Here is a 20869-nt window from a genome sequence, read left to right as displayed (position 1 = left end):
AAAATGAATATGGTTACCTGTATCTACCAGGTTCAGTGCTGAACGTATTCATGGTATGCCGAAAACTGCAGACTATATCATGCATGCCGACTTGGGTCGTGGTGTAGTCATGATACAGTTCAGCATAAGCTGTGATGTCTTCCTGACAAAACAATGGGATATTGTCATTATTCCTCTGATAATAGCCTCAAAGAGGTGCTCACAAGGTGGATTTACTACTCCCCCCCCAATTCCCTAAGCTCAGAGAGTCTTATATTATGAGTACTTTTAAAGTTTTGAGCCTTGTTGAGCCTTGTGGGGCCTTTCGGTGCAGTTCTTTCGAGGTGGGAGTCAGTGGGCAGCTCTTACTCGTACTCTCTTACTTTTTCTTTCTCTTATTCTTTGCTCGGAATTTTTTGGTTTACTCATCCTCAGCAGGCCTTGGTTTTAATTTGGGGCCACCTGAGCATTCCTCCAGTTATTCCTATTTTTTATATACATTTATACTTGAACGTAGGAGAGTGTGGGAAGAGTGACATTCCTATAATAGGCCACTAATGACTCTAAACACTCCCCAAGAACTACTCATCCTAGATGAACAGTATTTTCTGGTAGGTTCAGAAAATCCCACTTGACAGTCCTGCTTATGAAAGTTTAGTTTGAGAATTTTCCAAGAATAAATTCTGAGAAGATATCTTGCAAGAATCAAAAAATGACTTACAGAATGCAGTATAATATAGCCAGAGTTACAGCAAACCTATTTATATCTTCTACATTGTATGAATTTAGTATCCACCCCTCTCCTGGAAAAATAAAATATCCTAGGAAATATTAAAAAGGCAGAATATTCTTAACTCCCCCCGGAGATTAGAATTGCCCCCACCCTCCCTGTCTTTCATAAACTACTCAAGACTCACTTATACCACCAGGCATGGGGGAGTTGAGACACCTTTCCCCCAGGCTCTTTTATACTTTGTTTTATGTTTGGTATGAATGTGTTGTTTGGTTTTTTAAATAATGATAGTTTTTTAATATTAGATTTGTTCTGCTATAATATTGTTTTTATTATTGTTGTGAGCCGCCCCAAGTCTTCGGAGAGGGGCGGCATACAAATCTAATAAATTATTATTATTATTATTATTATTATTATTATTATTATTATTATTCAGGGAAACATGCTTTTAGACAGAAAAAGAGTTAGTAGCCCCCATCTTTGTCAATGTGCCATCAAGGAATGCCCAGCTCACTCATCCTCCCACCTTTGTTAATCGCTGGACCAGTCTATTCTACGTAACAAAGATCTACCTCCTTCAGACATCCATATTAGGAATTGCCCAAAGCGCTTTCATTACACCATCACCCAGCAAGGCTCAGCGAAACTTGAACTCAAAAATACAGCCTACAGAGTTGCTCCTGCATAGCCCCTGGATGTCTGACCACCAGTCAGAGTGTGCTTCTTATACAGGAACAGGAAACTCTGAGGTGGGGACATAAAATCAAGGGACTCTCAGCAGCTCCACTCTTTTTTCTCTTCACCCAACATCTGGAAGCATGTGATCCACCTTTTTTGTTCAGGAGCTCATGCCATGTGCTTCTGTCCACCATTAAACCTTCTTTCTAAGCAACTTCCATGAATCCAGTGTCTTTTTCCCCACTTGGAAATGAACCCAGAAGAATATTTCTTACAACAGTGTATGAGATGTATTTCTACAAAAGGTAAAATTAACTCAGAGGCAATAAATCTATTTTCTTGTCATCACAAATCTTCTACCAGTCTTTAACAGAATCAATGAAGCTTCTTGGATGAGAAGAAAAATGTCTCCAAGGAAATATTAAGCAAGTCCATTTGCCTTTTGAAAAACCACCTTTGAGACAATTACGACCTGGATGACAGAGAATCTCCATAGAAATTAACCAGCCTCTAGTTTATGATTTGCACATTTGTCTCCCAAACACACTCCACTGTGTATGTATTATACAATGTACAGTGTTACCTCGACATATGAGTTTAATTTGTTCCAGACCCGAGCTCGTAAGTCGATCAACTCGCATCTCGAACAAATGCCTTTAGACTTTGTTTTTCGCGCCGAGATAACTGGAAGCAAGGAGATTCTTGCGCCACCTAGTGGAAGCTCGGCTCGTATCCCGAATTTGAGCTCGGGTGTCGAACAGAAATTTTGCTCGCGTCGCGGCTCGTAACTTGGAATACTCGCATGTGGAGCAGCTTGTATCTAGAGGTACCACTGTATTACATTGACAGAAGCCTAACAACTGATAAAGAATTATATAACACCCAGCCAATGCAAGAAAATCTAAGAATGTATTCCTTATGGGAAGGCAAAGCTGAAAAACTGTTACCGGTGGGAGGCTTTTATTCACTTGCGGCTCATCTCTCAGATGTGTTGCTTCCAAGAGGAATTGAACAGTACTGATGCTAAATCCATCAATTCCTTTGCCAAGCCAAAACTGAATAATATCCTAAATAAAAAAGCAAAAGAAGAATGAGTAGGTTTGCTTATTTCCACATTGTCATGCTTACGACAAGAACATTTCTCATTCTGTTCTAAACACATCCAACGTTGCAATTTTTAGCTTTCTTTCATTTGTGTTCTCGTTCTTTTCTTAGATTTAGGGAACAAGCCTCAGTGCTTCTTGGCACAATTTGTACAACATTCTGTATTGGCCACTGTGCTGAGCGGAGACTTAAGAACATCTATTTCACAGGCTTTTTGTCTGCATTTTGAGCCAGTGCTGACTCTTGGCAACGTCCTGGACAATCTTGTGCAGTTTTCATGACAAAATTTTCAAATGTGGTTTGAAAATGCTTTTTTCCCCCCAGGGATTTAAAGGAAGTGATTGGCCTAAAGTCACCCAGCTGGCTTCATGTCTAAGGCAGGACTGGAACTCCCAATCTCCAAATTGCCTTTAAGCCCTATGCCAACACAGCTTTTATTTCACTCAATGGTCCTTTCTGATTTTAAACTCTATTCTCCTAGGAAAGTATACGTGAAACTAGCTTTCCTACAGTACAATACTTTAGGTCGCAAGGAAGAAGTTTCTGCTTTTGGGAAATTAACATCAAAACAGACTCTGTAATAGAGAGACCCCCATAGATCATACCTCTGTTTGAATCAACAGCCTTGCTGAATTGGACCTAGGTCCATCATAGCACAGCATTTTATTTTTCTCCCAATGACCGACCAGATGCTTCAGGGCTGATTGCAAGCCGGAGATGGAGACATACCTGTGTCTCATCATTGTTCCTCTACACTGGTATGTAGAGACATGCTGTCCCACCCTGAAAACCATCATTTCTTTTTCCAGACTCATGCGGCTGTGAACCTATTGAATTGCATGCAGGGAACATCTTGGTCCCTGAGCAGGTTAGATTTATCACAGAACAGTCAACGGTGGACCAATTTATAATTTAACAACATCCAGCAGAGAAATACTTCAGTCTATCAAAAGGTGCCCTTTACATTGCTTTCATTGCTTTTAGGCTGGCTTTCAATTCCATACTGCATGGAAGGCTCTGGAGGAAACTAACTGCCAAATTGATTGATTATTGTCTCCTTAAACTGATGGGGAGCAAGACGGCTCAGCGGTTAAAGATGCTGAGCTTGTGGGCTGGAAAACTGACAGCCCAGGTTCAAGACCTGAGCGCTGCGTAACATGTGAACTCCTGTTACTTTCCCCAGTTCTTGCCAACCCAGCAGTTCCAAAACACGCAAATAGGAATAGATAAATAGGTACCACTTCAGTGGACAGGTTATGGTGTTCTGTATTTTCATGTTTATTTATTTACTTATTTATTTTATTATTTGTCAAAGCACATGCAAGATAATAAGTATGGCATGAACATAAACAAAGGCAAAGCAGGTACAGTGGTACCTCTACTTATGAACTTAATTTGTTCATGACCAGGTTCTTAAGTAGAAAAGTTTGTAAGAAGAAGCATTTTTTCTCATAGGAATCAATGTAAAAGCAAATAATGTGTGCAATTGGGGAAACCACAGGGAGGGTGGAGGTCCTGTTTCCTCCCAGGAGATTCCTAGAGAGGCCCCACAGAGGCTTTTCCCTGCCTTTTCTGGTTACAGTTCCGGAGGCTCAGGTTCGTAAGTGGAAAATGGTTCTTGAGAAGAGCCAAAAAATCTTGAACACTCGGTTCTTATCTAGAAAAGTTTGTAAGTAGAGGCGTTCTTAGGTAGAGGTACCACTGTATAGGTAAATTTGGACAATAGGACAGTAGGACAGGCACGATGGTGCGCTTATGTGTGCCCCTTACAGATCTCTTAGGAATGGGGTGAAGTTGACTGTAGAAAGTCTAAGGTTAAAGTTTTTGGGTTTGTGGAAGAAACCACAGAGTCAGGTAGTGCATTCCATGCATTGATCACTCTGTTGCTGAAGTCATATTTTCTGCAGTCGAGTTTTGATTTAGTTGGCCTTATGATGACAGAAATATCTCTCAGGCAATGCAGGCTCCCTCAGCTGAGAATCTGAGATGGGCACCACCCCTTGAGTCAGTCATGACTTTAGGTTTAAGGTTTAAAGGGAAAACCTTTTAAGTAAATGACAATCTTGATGGCAATTTAACTGACATCCCCCTCCATCTGACATAAAAGGGTATTAAACAATCTTATAAAGCTTTATCACCTTATTGCGCTATAAAGAACAACTTAAAATTAGGCAGTATATAACAAATTTTGTAGTACAGTGTTCCCTCAATTTTTGCGGGTTCGAACTTCGCGAAAAGTCTATACCACGGTTTTCAAAAATATTAATTAAAAAATACTTTGTGGGTTTTTTCCCTATACCATAGTTTTTCCTGCCTGATGACGTCATATGTCATCGCAAAACTTTCATCTGCCTTTAATAAATATTTTTTTTAATAAACTTTAATAAATAAACATGGTGAGTAATGATCTAAATGGTTGCTAAGGGAATGGGAAATTGCACTTTAGGGGTTTAAAGTGTTCAGGGAAGGCTTGTGATACTGTTCATAGCCAAAAAAGTGTATTTACTTCCACATCTCTACTTCGCGGAAATTCGACTTTTGCGGGTGGTCTCGGAACGCATCCCCCGCGAAAATCGAGGGAACACTGTATTCTCAAAAAAGCTGCTTTAAATCTTCAGTTGATGGGAGACTTACTGAGCCTGTTAAAACCTTGAAGCATTCTAGGTTTTCATTTTCAGTCTTCTACTACTGAGTTCATTAGGCAAGTGAGCTCAGCACAAGAGCTGAACAAGCAACCCTTGAGATTACCCAACATACGTCAAATGGCAGCAACTACATTCCTGCAGCGAGTGGATTAAAGCAACTAGAAAGCTAAAGGTCAGAGTTTGATTCTATATGGTATGCTCACTTGTGCTTGCACATAAAGCCATCTTTAAACTTGAAAACATCCAATTAAAATGTCTAAAAAGTATCAAACATACCCCTCATTTGACTCTTAATGTTCTTGAATGGCTAGAACTAGGCTGCATCTCCTTTGGATCTTGCTTGAGACCTTAGACTGGTTGCCAATTGGTTTCTGGACACAATTCAAAGTGTTGGTGATGACATATAAAGCCCTACATGGCATCAGACCAGATTACTTACAGAACCGCCTTCCACCACATGAATCTCAGTGACCGGTTAGGTCCCACAGAGTTGGCCTTCTCCGGGTCCCGTCAGCTAGACAATGCCAACGGGGTTGACCCAGGGGAAGAGCCTTCTCTGTGGGGGGGGCGGCCCTCTGGAATCAGGTCCCTCCAGAGATTCGCACTGCCCCCACCCTCTTCGCCTTTTGCAAGAGCCTCAAAACTCATTTATGTCGCTAGGCATGGGGCAATTAGATCAAGCCCCCTTCCTCTGTTTACGAGATGTAATGTGTGGTTGTGAATGAATTGGCTGACTGATTTTATTATATATGGGATTTTAGTAGTAATTTTTAATTATTAGATTTGTTGTTGTGTTGTTTTTGTATGCCACCCCGAGTTTTCGGAGAAGGGCGGCATACTAATCTAATAAATAATAATAATAATAATAATAATTATTATTATTATTATTATTATTATTATTATTATTATTATTATTATGTCAGTACAATACAGCAAACGAGATCACTATGCTGGATTTCGTATTTCATAATCAGTCGGGCGCTTCCCAAGCACCTAGGACTGTGTGATATAGCGGCGAATTATGTTTATGCCAGAGTTGTTGCAGCTCGATTTTTAGATCTTCGTATTTCATTAATTTCTCTAGCTGCTTCTCCTCAATTCTGTCTCCTGGGATTGCAATGTCGATGATCCATACTTTCTTTTTCTCCATGATCACAATGTCTGGTGTGTTATGCTTCAGAATTCGGTCAGTCTGAAGTCGGAAGTCCCACAGTAGTTTTGCTTGCTCATTTTCAACCACTTTTTCAGGCTTATGATCCCACCAGTTCTTTGCCACTGGTAAATGGTAGTTCCGGCACAAGTTCCAGTGGATCATCTGTGCCACAGCATCATGTCTATGCTTGTAGTCAGTCTGTGTGATCTTTTTGCAGCAGCTGAGTATGTGATTGATTGTTTCATCTGTTTCTTTACAGAGTCTGCACTTTGGATCGTCTGTTGATTTTTCAATTCTGGCTTTGACAGCATTTGTTCTGATGACCTGTTCTTGTGCCGCCAGTATTAGTCCTTCTGTCTCCTTTTTGAGTGTTCCACTTGTAAGCCATAACCAGGTCTTTTCTTTATCCACTTTGCCTTCAATCTTCTCCAAGAACTTTGAAAAAGATTGAAGGCAAAGTGGATAAAGAAAAGACCTGGCCATGGCTTACAAGTGGAACACTCAAAAAGGAGACAGAAGGACTAATACTGGCGGCACAAGAACAGGTCATCAGAACAAATGCTGTCAAAGCCAGAATTGAAAAATCAACAGACGATCCAAAGTGCAGACTCTGTAAAGAAACAGATGAAACAATCGATCACATACTCAGCTGCTGCAAAAAGATCGCACAGACTGACTACAAGCATAGACATTGTTGTTGTTGTTGTTGTTGTTGTTGTCCAAGAAGATCCTTTCTGGAAATTCTTTGATTCATCTTACTTTATGGAGTTCTTGGTGCTCGCAAAGACTGATTGTTTGTTTGCAGATGTTTCATTATGCTCAATAGCTTCTACCAGTAATGTTACCTAGCCAGATAATGAAACATCTACAAGCAAAGCTTCTAATTCAGAAAGCACCCAGCTGCTTCTTAAGCAGTTAGTGTTAAGAACCTATTGAGGAAGAAAGACTAAAGCTTTGGAATGGTCTTCAGCTGCTTTCCTGCCCACTCTTCCAAATGGTATTGTTTGATGGGAAGCAATCTAAAAATCTTAACCATAAAAATACTATTGATACTTACATGCATTTCTTCCTGAACATTAGGGTTACGAAAATTTAAATCTGGCCGTCCTGTTCCAAACTGATGATAATAACATTGATTCCTCACGATATCATACTGCCAACTGGAATTTCCTAAGATGCTCACCTGATTGCAAAAGAGATACAATATATTTTTAACACATTACTTAATCTGGTTCCCATGAAATTTTAAGTATCTAAATATAAAACTAAGGAATGGATTTGCTTTTCTTTGAACAGTCATGTTTACAGCAAATGTATTCCACACAGCAATCAGAAAAGCTACATCAAATGGTGATGGTTCTTGACTCATTAAAACATTGGATCTGTTTTTACTGTAAATGATTACCACAGAATAAGCATTTTTAAAATGCTAAAAACTGACACTTAATTTTCAGCCTTTCTATTATCATTTTCTACTACGGCTTGACTTCCTGGCTCCAATCCTTCCCCGCAGGGAGGCGGAACCAATGAAGATGTTCCGCCCCAGACACCTGATGGACCCAGAGGGCTTTCAGACGGCGCTTGGGGTTATACCAGAGGCACTTGTCCACTGTTCGGCAGAGTCTCTTGCGAAAGCCTGGAACAAGGCTGCAGCGGAGGCTCTTGACCGGATTGCGCCTTTGCGACCTCTCCGTGGCGCTAGACCCCGTAGAGCTCCATGGTTCAACGAGGAGCTCCGGGAGTTGAAACGCCGGAAGAGACGTCTAGAGAAGCGATGGAGGAAGAGTAGGTCTGAATCTGATCGAACACTTGTAAGAGCTTTTATTAAGACTTACAAAGTGGCGCTCAAGGCGGCAAGATGCGCGTACCATGCCGTCTTGATTGCATCAGCGGAATCCCGCCCGGCCGCTCTGTTTAGGGTGACCCGCTCCCTTCTTAATCAGGGGGGAGTTGGGGAGCCCTTGCAGAGTAGTGCCGAGGATTTTAACACGTTTTTCGCTGATAAAATCGCTCAGATCCGGGCCGACCTCGACTCCAATTGGGAAACAGAGTCGACTGACAACGAGTCAGTCGAGGTGACTGGGGCACGTACTTGTCCACCTGTCTGGGAAGAGTTTGATCTGGTGACACCTGATGAAGTGGACAAGGCCATTGTATCTGTGAGTTCCGCCACCTGTCTACTGGATCCGTGTCCCTCCTGGTTGGTCTCGGCCAGCAGGGAGGTGACACGGAGCTTGGTCCAGGAGATTACCAACGCTTCCTTGGAGAGGGGAGTTTTTCCAACTCTCTATAAAGAAGCGCTCGTGCGCCCCCTCCTCAAGAAGCCCTCCCTGGACCCAACCGTACTTAATAACTATCGCCCAGTCTCCAACCTTCCCTTTATGGGAAAGGTTGTTGAGAAGGTGGTGGCACTCCAGCTCCAACGGTCCTTGGAAGAAGCCGATTATCTAGGTCCCCAGCAGTCAGGCTTCAGACCCGGTTACAGCACGGAAACTGCTTTGGTCGCGTTGATGGATGATCTCTGGTGGGCCCGGGACAGGGGTTTATCCTCTGTCCTGGTGCTCCTTGACCTCTCAGCGGCTTTCAATACCATCGACCATGGTATTCTTCTGCACCGGCTGGAGGGGTTGGGAGTGGGGGGCACTGTTCTTCAGTGGTTCTCCTCCTACCTCTCCGGCCGGTCGCAGTCGGTGTTAGTGGGGGGTCAGAGGTCGACTCCGAGGTCTCTCCCTTGTGGGGTGCCTCAGGGGTCGGTCCTCTCCCTCCTGCTATTTAACATCTACATGAAACCGCTGGGTGAGATCATCCGAGAGCATGGGGTGAGGTATCATCAGTATGCTGATGATACCCAGCTTTACATCTCCACCCCATGTCCAGTCAACGAAGCAGTGGAAGTGATGTGCCGATGTCTGGAGGCTGTTGGGGCCTGGATGGGTGTCAACAGACTCAAACTCAACCCGGATAAGACGGAGTGGCTGTGGGTCCTGCCTCCCAAGGACAATTCCATCTGTCCGTCCATCACCCTGGGGGGGGGAACTATTGACCCCCTCAGAGAGGGTCCGCAACTTGGGCATCCTCCTCGATCCACAGCTCACATTAGAAAACCACCTTTCAGCTGTGGCAAGGGGGGCGTTTGCCCAGGTTCGCCTGGTGCACCAGTTGCGGCCCTATCTGGACCGGGACTCATTGCTCACAGTCACTCATGCCCTCATCACCTCAAGGTTCGACTACTGTAACGCTCTCTACATGGGGCTACCTTTGAAAAGTGTTCAGAAACTTCAGATCGTGCAGAATGCAGCTGCGAGAGCAGTCATGGGCTTACCTAGGTATGCCCATGTTTCGCCATCACTCCGCAGTCTGCATTGGTTGCCGATCAATTTCCGGTCACAATTCAAAGTGTTGGTTATGACCTTTAAAGCCCTTCATAGCATTGGACCAGAATACCTCCGAGACCGCCTCCTGCCGCACGAATCCCAGTGACCGATTAGGTCCCACAGAGTGGGCCTTCTCCGGGTCCCGTCAACTAAACAATGTCGGTTGGCGGGCCCCTATGGCGGCCCCGACTCTCTGGAACCAACTCCCCCCGGAGATTAGAACTGCCCCTACTCTCCCTGCCTTCCGTAAAGTTCTTAAAACCCACCTTTGCCGTCAGGCATGGGGGAACTGAAACATCTCTCCCCGGGCATGTACAATTTATGTTTGGTATGTTTGTGTGTGTGCTTGTTAGCATATTGGGGTTCTTTTTAAAACTTTTTTAAATATTTAAATTTATTTGAATCTATTTGGATTTGTACGATCTGTTTATGCTTTGTTGTGAGCCGCCCCGAGTTCGCGGAGAGGGGCGGCATACAAATCTAAATAATAAATAAATAAATAAATAAATCATAGCTATCGGGACCTACACTGAATATATATGTGTGTGTGTGTGTGTTTAATTGTGTTAATTATGTTTATGCCTTTCTGATTTCATTGTGAGGATATCATATCATTACGAGCAATATCATCACATGGAGTATTGGTCACCTATTTGTGAAATAGTGGTCAATTTTGAACTGGAGAAGTTGGGCTTATAGTTTTGTAACTAATGGGTTTGATTTTTGTTTTTTATCTTGGAGTATTTATTATTATGTTTGTTTGTTTGTTTTTTTATTAGAGCTGAAAGGGACCTTGCAGGTCATGAAGTCCAACCCCCTGCTCAAACGGGAAACCCAACACCTCCCCAGCCAGATGGCAGTCCAATCTCCTCTTGAATATGTCGAGAGTTGGGGCGTTCACAACCTCCACTGGCAGGCCGTTCTATTGGTTGATCACTCTGACCGTCAGGAAGTTCTTCCTTATTTCCAGGTTGAATCTCTACTTGGTTAGCTTCCATCCATTGTTCCTCATCTGGCCCTCTGGTGCCCTGGAAAATAGCGTGACCCTCTCCTCTCCGTTGCAACCCCTTAAGTACCTGTATGCTGCTATCATGTCCCCCCGCCCTTCTTTTCACTAGACTATCCATGCCTAGCTCCTGCAACCTCTCTTCGTATGTCTTGGTTTTTAGTCCCCTTACCATTTTGGTTGCTGTTTTCTGTACCTTTTCCAGAGTTTCTATGACTCTTTTGAAGTGTGGTGACCAGAACTGAGTGCAATACTCCAGGTGAGGTCAGAACAGGGCGTAGTATATCATCTACTTCTAAGAAATGTACCTCATGTCACCATTTCCAGACTATGGAGGGCCTCTGCAACCCAGGGAGGCAATTTTCACCCTCCCAGAGGCTCCAGAGTTTGTCCAAGAACTATGCACACTAAAACTGCACCGACAACATCCACATTGTCCACTTGTGAGCAGAGGTGGGCTGCTAAGGTGGAACAGTGACATGTGCTCTCCCCCATGGCTCAGAGTGCTAGCGGAGTCCAGCGTGTATCCACATGCAATTTTGCTACTTGCCCAGGGGCAATAGCAGAATTGCGCTGGACTCCGCTAGCACTCAGAGCCACGGGGGCGAGCACACATCTCCGTTCCACCTTAGCAGCCCACCTTTGCTCACAAGTGGACAATGTGAGAGTATTCATATGCAAACTCCCTATCTCACTCAGAACCGAGATCACGCAAGACCTTCAAGGTCTCGTCCCCTCCCTTCTCTTCTCTTCTCCTCCCTCTATTCAATTCAATTGTATTCAATTCTATTATATTCTGTGCTGACGCTGCAAATTACAATATGCTCTGATATTAAACAATATTGTAAAAGAAAATATTACAGAAAAATGGAACAATGCTTTCCAAAACTGTCATTCCTGAACTTCCCATTCTCTAAGTAGTGAAATCATTTTCTGACAAATTAGCATTCTAGAAAGCAATAACGAATGATTTAACAATGGGTTGATTTGTTTTCTTCTGATGTCATGGCTAGTGGAGAGAGGAGACCGCTGTGATGAGAAGGCATCGGGGCTGAGATATCCACCGATGAAGTGGCATCTCACAAAGAATTAGTCATGAGACATGGGTTGTTGCCTGCTGAGTGGTTTGCACAGAGAGAGGAAGAACATAGCAAGAAATGCACAAAAAGCATTAAGAACAAGCAAAGTAAGAAAAATAGCAACGCTAATGCTTCACTAAGCAAACCACTTAGTGACTGTAAATTACTTCAAAAGTAGCTGAATTCTGCATTTTTCTTCTTTGAGAAGTTTGTAGATCAATGCTTGTAATGACTTAAAATGTCACTGCAGATGTGTCTTCTGAAAAGCCATTCCATCTGGCTTACTTATATTACACAGCAGTGCACTCGTTGCCTACAAGTATGTATGAACTTCTCTGGCAGTTTGAATTCAAGTCACTTATTTCTGACCTTAATGATTGGGCTATTAATTGATAATGCTTTTGACTGAAAGCTGTTGACTTTTTCTCCAAATAATCATTTTTTTAGAGCACAATGCAACTCTAAAATGTTTCGCCACTGGTTAGTTCTATTTGGTATTACAGTAAAGCAGTTAGGTATTTTGTCTGTTTTGAACATAATCAGTAGAAGTGTTTTTTACTTCAACTGTGATAAAATTAGCAAAGCTGAACTAATAAGGGCAAACAGACCGTTTCCATGAGCTGTTTATTTATTGCTGAGATACAAAAAAAGAAAAGAATATTGTTTCCTGGTAAGTAGTACATATCATCAGATAGCAACATTAAACAGTTCTGTTGTGCCTATTGTTGCTGAATTTGTCCTTCCTGTAATTATAATAAGCTTATTTACTAGCTATTTAATCAAAGTCATTATCATCTCCAGGGATCTTTAGTGTGTGGGTGCCACTGCAATCTTGACTCCTGGCAACTGCCTGGACAAGTCCCTGCAGTTTTCTTGCCAACGTTTTTCAGAACTGATTTGCCATTGTTTCTTTCCTAGGGCTGAGGCAGAGTAACTGGCCCAAGATCACCTAGCTGGCTTTGTGGCTAATATGAGTCTAGAATACAGGTCCCCAAATTTGCCAGCTTTAAGCCTGGAAGACTTCAACTCTCAGGACACTGGTCTAGAACACACTGCGTTTTGGTTTCTAGCCTGGTATCTTTAAGTACTAGAGCCATTATTTGTTTGTTTGTTTGTTTGTTTGTTTGTTTGTTTGTTTGTTTGTTTGTCTGTCTGTCTATCTATCTATCTATCTATCTATCTATCTATCTATCTATCTATCATCTATTGATTTGATTTGATTTGATTTGATTTGATTTGATTGCCGCCCCTCTCCGGAGACTCGGGGCGGCTAACAGCAACAATAAAACAGTGTACAATAGTAATCTAATACTAAAAACAATTACAAAACCCATTAATATAAAAACCAGACTTACATACATACATACCATGCATAGAATTTTAAAGGCCTAGGGGGAAAGAGGATCTCAATTCCCCCATGCCTGACGGCAGAGGTGGGTTTTAAGTAGCTTAAGTAAGGCAAGGAGGGTGGGGGCAATTCTAATCTCTGGGGGGAGTTTGTTCCAGAGGGCCGGGGCCTCCACAGAGAAGGCTCTTCTCCTGGGTCCCGCCAAGTGACATTGTTTAGTTGACGGGACCCGGAGAAGATCCACTCTGTGGGACCTAACTGGTCACTGGGATTCGTGCAGCAGAAGGCGGTCCCTAAGGTAATCTGGTCCGGTGCCATGAAGGGCTTTATAGGTCATAACCAACACTTTGAATTGTGATCGGAAACTGATCGGCAACCAATGCAGACTGCGGAGTGTTGGTGTAACTATGTCAACTAATTATGGTGAAACTACTGTACGCATTCCACAGGTGGCACTACAGCAGTGATGGTCTACCAAAATTTTTACTACCACATTGTGGGTGTGGCTTATGCATTTTGTTTCAATATCTTTCAGTGCAAATTGGGTGCTCTGGGGTGGAGCTCGTGACCGTTCCTGTAGGAGCCCATCACTGCACTACAGCCATATTGGAGGGTACATGGAGCATTGCCCTGTCAGCTCCAGCACACATGTGTGTACTAGCCAGCTGATTTTTGGCCTTGAAGAAGGCCGTTTTATCCTCCAAAGTGCAAAAAACGGCCCAACAGGCAAACTGGAAATTCAGAAAAACGGATTTCTGGTTTGGCTGTTGTGCTGTTTTTTGCACTCCGGAGCCTTCAGGGAAGCTTCCAAAAGCCCCAGAGTGCAAAAAATCGCACAATGGGCAAACTGGAAGTTCAGAAATTGACATCCAGTTTGCCTATTGTCCTGTTATTTGCACTCAGGGGCTTCAGGAAGCTTCCCGGAAGGTTCTGGAGTGCAAAAAGCAGCACAGTGGCAAACCGGAAGTCCATTGTCCTGAACTTCTGTTTTGCCCTTTGGGTGGTTTTTTCACCCTCCCAGGCTTCAGTGAGGCCTGTGCAAATGCTAGCACATGCACACACCCTTTTGGCACGCGAACCAAAACAGGTTTGCCATCACTGTACTAGAGCAATGTTTCCTAATCTTGGGAACTTGAAGAGATCTCGACTTCAACTCCCAGAATTCCCCAGCCAGCATTCACTGGCTGGGGAATTCTGGGAGTTGAAGTCCAAATATCTCCAAGTTCCCAAGGTTGGGAAACATTGTACTACAGTATACAGCAAACCAGTTTGTTTCTATTTACTAATTCAATCATGTTGTTTCATTGAAAAATCATGATAATCTGATTTTCTTCACAAATAGGGTTTCAAGTTCAATTTGAAAAATTTGAAACAGAGGACAAAGATACCCTGTTTGTAAGACCTGTATTCAAAGCTAATATTTACATTGCCAAACCTAGATCTGTTACAGCACCTAGATCTGTTACAGCACTTTATGTATGATGACCAAGCTATCAAAATTTATACTCACCCAGTTATTTGGAGGAGTGGTGATCCCATTGACATGAGCACAGTCATGCCAGATGTAATAATCCCCATATTTTCCAGTCCGATTCCTACTAAGCTGAAACCACTTGTGCTTGTCACTAGTATGATTGGGGATTAGGTCCATTATCACTTTTAAACCTTTCAATTCAAGATGCAAAGAATAGTATGTCAAACTAAACAATATACACATGTACTAAGCAACTAAGCAATATACACATGTACTATGTTTCAGAAAGAAGTAAAGTACTGTATTTTAATTTTAAAAGCATAGATGCATAATAGCAAATTGAGATCAACAAACCCCTTATACAAGTGTGCTGCAGAGATTGCTGAATTAATCCATATGAAGCACCTGAAGAAATGTGAGATTAGAAATAAGGCTAAATGGTAAATGATGTAAAAATTGTAAGCATCCTCTCCAAAAGATTTGTTATGGTACGTCCTGCAGAGAACTGGAATTAATTATCATTAATTCTTGCAGTTTAACAAATTGATATACTGTAATAGGCCTTTGATTCCTCCATTCTTGTGCTAAGAAAAAAAACAAAACCCAGTCTTGAATCAGAAAGATTTTTAGAATGGCAGGATGTGAGCACTACAAATAATTAAAAAAAAAAAAAAGATGGTAGAGGTAATTAATAACTCTTTATGCCAGTAGGACCATTTCCCACTCACAATATGGGCTTTTATATAGAGGTATATAAAGGTATATAAAGATATAACATATAGAGGTATAACAATCAGGAAGAGGAAAATTGTGATCCCGCTATATAGAGCACTGGTGAGACCACATTTGGAATACTGTGTTCAGTTCTGGAGACCTCACCTACAAAAAGATATTGATAAAATTGAACGGGTCCAAAGACGGGCTACAAGAATGGTGGAAGGTCTTAAGCATAAAACGTATCAGGAAAGACTTAATGAACTCAATCTGTATAGTCTGGAGGACAGAAGGGAAAGGGGGGACATGATTGAAACATTTAAATATGTTAAAGGGGTAAATAAGATTCAGGAGGGAAGTGTTTTTAATAGGAAAGTGAACACAAGAACAAGGTGGCACAATCTGAGGTTAGTTAGGGGAAAGATCAGAAGCAACGTGAGAAAATATTATTTTACTGAAAGAGTAGTAGATCCTTGGAACAAACCTCCAGCAGATGTGGTTGGTAAATCCACAGTAACTGAATTTAAACATGCCTGGGATAAACATATATCAATTGTAAGATAAAATACAGGAAATAGTATAAGGGCAGACTAGATGGACCATGAGGTCTTTTTCTGCCGTCAATCTTCTATATCATAGGTTATAGTGATGATCAAATCTTGGGTGATCTTGAAAAAGCTAAACAAGATTGAAGCTGGTCAATATTTGAATGGGAAAAAATCCCTGAATGTTGACCAAAACTGGGAAAACAGCATCACTTCTGCATTTTTGCCACAAATATTACATGGACCTGTGCCTGAAGGTGACCTAAATATAGGGATAAATGTGGTCTGTAGGCCGGATGCATCATGGCAGGCCACGCCCACCCCAGCTCCGTGAAAGGGAAAACGTTGTGATATGTCACATGACAGGAATGTGATGCCACAAATTTGAAACCCATGACGTAAAAGAATCTTTAGCTTTTCCCTTCACAAAAGAAACAACATCAAAAATTGCTCAGGTTGAACTCTGTTTATGTAATAAATAAGTCTTCTTGGAATCAAACTCTGTCCCTAATGATTATATGAACACACCCATGATGTGTTATGCAAATGATTTGCTACTTTCACTCTTTGTATTCCAGGTCATTCTTCCAAGTATTAATTGAATGGAACCCAGTTTAGAAGGAAGTGAGGCAGGAGGAACCAAGTATAGTGGTACCTCTACCTAAGAACGCTTCTACTTACAAACTTTTCTAGATAAGAACCAGGTGTTCAAGATTTTTTTGCCTCTTCTCAAGAACCATTTTCCACTTACAAACCTGAGCCACCAAAACTGTAACCGGAAAAGGCAGGGAGAAGCCTTTGTGGGGCCTCTCTAGGAATCTCCTGGGAGGAAACAGGGCCTCCACCCTCCCTGTAGTTTCCCCAATGGCAAGCATTATTTGCTTTTACATTGATTCCTATGAGAAAAATTGCTTCTTACAAACTTTTCTACTTAAGAACCTGGTCATGGAATGAATTAAATTTGTAAGTAGAGGAACCACTGTGTAGTTCAACTGTATATATAGTTAGGGGTGAAAGAATAGAAAACGGTACTTCTTTCTTAACAATAAAACAAACCTTTATCATGTATTGCTGCAACCAGATCTTCAAAATCCTTCATGCTTCCAAAGATTGGATCTATGTCTTGAAAATCCTCTATTCCATAGCCAGAGTCTTTTATAGCTGATTTATAAAAAGATGTGATCCAGACTGTTTTTATATTAAGATACTGTATATGATCTAGTTTTTCCTGGATACCTAATCAAGAAAAAAATAATGGAATAATACTGTAAATATCAAGTAAAAAATCTTCTAAAGAACTGAATTCATTACTGGTAGAAGATGCAATTAGACTAGGGAAATTAGATTCCAGATTGTGTCATAAGTTTATAGAACACTAAATAACCACTATTGCTTTCATACACCAAACCACAAACAGGTAACCACATTTCAGCTTAATGTATGTGAAGTTAGTATTGCTCTTACTACATAATTATGAAAATCAATTATAATAACAGTGTTCGGAAACTTCAGATCGTGCAGTCTGCATTGGTTGCCGATCAATTTCTGGTCACAATTCAAAGTGTTGGTTATGACCTATAAAGCCCTTCATGGCATCGGACCAGAATATCTCCGAGACCACCTTCTGCTGCACGAATCCCAGCGACCGATTAGGTCCCACAGAGTCGGCCTTCTCCGGGTCCCGTCAACTAAACAATGTCGGTTGGCGGGCCCCAGGGGAAGAGCCTTCTCTGTGGTGGCCCCGACTCTCTGGAACTAGCTCCCCCCAGAGATTAGAACTGCCCCTACCCTCCTTGCCTTTGGTAAACTCCTCAAAACCCACCTTTGTCGTCAGGCATGGGGGAATTGAGATATCTCCCCCGGGCCTATATAATTTATGTATGGTATGTTTGTAGGTATGTCTGCTTAAAAATGGGGTTTTCTTAACTACTTTAAATTTTTAAATTGTAAATTATTAGATTTGTTATGAATTGTTTTATTATGTTGTGAGCCGCCCCGAGTCTACGGAAAGTACAAATCTAATAAATAAATAAATAAATAAATAAATAAACAAACATAAATAATTCTGTAAGGAAAGAAGATGTAACAGTGGTTCAGACTGGAGATTGCTTAGAAATACTGGAGGGAGAAGTTAAAACAGCTTGAGGAAACCACCCCGTCACTTTCGATAGTGGTGGTACTGATCAATATGAACCAGCAGCTGTTTTTACTGTAGTCCACCTTGCATTGCCATAGGTGAGAACTACCATAAATTGAAGAAGATTCTTAAAGGCTATCACATCTTCTCAATGCTTTCTAGTGAAATGTGGAAATAGATACTATACTGTGTCATTACTTCAGATTTTACTTCAGATTATATCTTTTTGGGTTATTTTTCTCTGCACATTTACATAAAATGTAAGATTAATCTTAAGGTAATTGAGTTACTCTAGCACAAACTGACATTTATTTACTGGATATGAACTGAAACAAGAAGTGGGACGCCCTAAATGCTCAAGGGATTGGTGCAATGTTACACAATAGGCAACCTCAAGATATTGCTGAACCACAACTCCCAGTACCCCCAGGGGCTTTGGCCAGTAGTGAAGGATGCTGGGAAATACAGTTCAATAACGGAGATCCATGTTGTGAAGATATGACCTGTAAGAGTTCTATACTGTTTTCAATCTAGCATTTGAGTATCTGAAAATTACTTGGCTGCCCATCTTAAGATAAATATTTTTTAAAGTATTTTCAATTTGAAAGCAGGGATGCACAACTTTCCTGTGCTGAGATCCATATTTCGGATTTTAGATGGCCTGATGGAAGTTGCGTTGCACAAAATTAACAGATGGGTCCCGGACAAAAATTAAATCTGATTTCATTTCATTTACATTTATATTGAATCAACATTAAATATTACGACTGCTCTCTAGTTATGTGCTAGTAATTTCCCCCTTCTCATCTTAAAACTTACAACTTGGTAAAGAACCTAGGACTCTTTGGAATCACCTTCAAGTCTTTGGGAGGATTTGAGTGTACTACTTTGGACTTTTCTTTTAAAGGCAACCTTTTCTGCAAAAATTCTTACTATATAAATGCTTTCCCATGGGCTTGGGCGGCATATAAATCAAATAAGTTAAATTAAATTAAAATTCTCTCTCTCTGAATAAGGCATTTGACAAGATAGTCAGATAAAAGAGCTTTAAAATTCAGTTCCCTTTAAAAACATACCACATGGCAAGGCTGCCATCCCTCAAATAGTTGGATGCACCCACCTTTGAGATCACCGTTCCCATCTTTGTCGGTGTCTTTAAATGACCGTGGATAGATTTGATAAATGGAGCTGGCTTGCCACCAATGAAGGCACTTGGGGGACACGGCGATGATTGTGACCGTCGCTGCCACAAGCACCAGTGAAGCTGCAATGATCAACCAGAAGAGTATTTCTCTGGTAATCCTGTACGGTGCCTGTGTGGAGTATTGAAGGAGAACCTCTTTGGGCATTCCTGCATAGGGCTGCTGAGATAATCCTTCTTGGGCTTCGGCTTCCATGATGAGAGGATCAGCCCTTGGTGATCCTTCTCCATCTGCTTCTTTGAGATCTAACTCCTCACCCCGAAGAAAGCCATTGTTGTCCAAGCCTTCTTTCTCTTTCGGCTCAAGAGGGATGACTGTAGTTTCTTCAGCCATCCTTTTTGTTCAGTGCTGTCTCCTCTTGCTCAAAAGTCTCATGCAGCTGAGAAGTGGGTTGAATACCTTCAATCAGTGAACGAATACATTCTTGTCATTTGTCCCTGGCTTATAAATAAACCTGACCAACCAGTCCAAAGTCTGACTAAGATTAAAGAGTGTCAAGGGCTCCAACTACTTTGAACAAGTCTTTTCTTTATAGCCTGAGTAAAATGTTGCAAGAGAACAAAGATCTAAGTGGACTTCAAAAGAAAAGAAATTGCAGCGCTTCAAAATAGGTGTTCTCTTTTTTTTCCAGCAATGGATCTTTGCCCTTAACCCTTTAATGTCGGGAACACGATTCATAGAAAAGTTTCCTGCCATGGCAGTAGCAACATGTTAATCCATTGAAAGTGCAACTCAATTTAAAAACTACTTTATTTTTAACTACTAAGTGATTGAATTTGTTTATAAATTTGTAATGCTGCCCAGTTAAAAATGACCCTGGGTGGTTAGGCACAAGATGATTAGGTATTGTATTACATTCAAATAAGACTAAATACCTAAAAGGAAGGAGAAAAAAATGGCCACAAAATCAAAGCTGATTTATTTCATTGAAATTAATGATTTTTTATTTTATTAATTTTATTAATCCATTTTCAAAGTACCATACATAAATAAAATAAACACAAACAATCCCAAAAGGGAAGGAGAAAACAATACAATAAAACACATAAAGAAAAGAACAAAGAATCTGTAAATACAGTGGTATCCCAAGCAATGTTCCCTCTATTTTTTTTTCGGTGTGGGCGGAAAAGTATAGTGTCTGAGCAACAGTCCCTTTGGGACTGGGCGGCATAGAAGTATAAATAAATAAATAAATAAATAAATAAATAAATAAATAAATAAATAAATAAATAAATGAATGAATGAATGAATGAATGAATGAATGAATGAATGAATGAATGAATAAATAAATAAATAAATAAATAAATAAATCCCTTCTTTTTTATTAAAAGAAATTAATAATAAAACAAAACCAAAATCTATTACTATTATTACTATCTTCTCCTCTTTTTCCATCCCTGTCTCCTTCCCCCTTGTGTGTGTGTGTGTGCACTCTTGAACCATTTCCAATAACAGATGAGCTATTGGAAATGGTTCAAGAGTTCACACACAAACACACACACACAAATGGCTGGGTTTTTTTTTCTCTGTTATTATTTGGGTGCTTTTTACCATATGCTTTAAATCACGAGTCATTTCTCTCTCTTTCTCTCTCCCCCTCTTGCTCTCTCTCTCTTTTTCTCACTTTCTCTCCCCCTCTCTCCCCCTCTTGCTCTCTCTCTCTCTCTCTCTCATTTTCTTTCTATTGCTTTCTTTCTC

The 20869-nt window shown here is 41.1% G+C and overlaps 1 protein-coding gene across 1 annotated transcript in view; it reads right to left on the bottom strand.

The window, feature by feature from the left end:
• SLC3A1 (solute carrier family 3 member 1) overlaps positions 1–19763 on the bottom strand; it is a 37152-nt gene extending 17389 nt beyond the window's left edge. The window contains exons 1-6 of the mRNA XM_070734537.1: positions 19090–19763; positions 16889–17068; positions 14610–14764; positions 7350–7475; positions 2338–2457; positions 18–142 (exon numbers count right to left, since the gene is read on the bottom strand). Coding sequence (XP_070590638.1) covers positions 18–142; positions 2338–2457; positions 7350–7475; positions 14610–14764; positions 16889–17068; positions 19090–19504 — 1121 coding nt within the window. The 5' untranslated portion in view covers positions 19505–19763. The remainder of the gene's footprint in view (positions 1–17; positions 143–2337; positions 2458–7349; positions 7476–14609; positions 14765–16888; positions 17069–19089) is intronic.
• Positions 19764–20869: the final 1106 nt, after the last annotated feature.

This window comes from Erythrolamprus reginae, chromosome 1, assembly GCF_031021105.1.
Source record: "Erythrolamprus reginae isolate rEryReg1 chromosome 1, rEryReg1.hap1, whole genome shotgun sequence".
NCBI lineage: Eukaryota > Metazoa > Chordata > Lepidosauria > Squamata > Dipsadidae > Erythrolamprus > Erythrolamprus reginae.
This window is presented reverse-complemented; position numbering and strand designations above follow the sequence as displayed.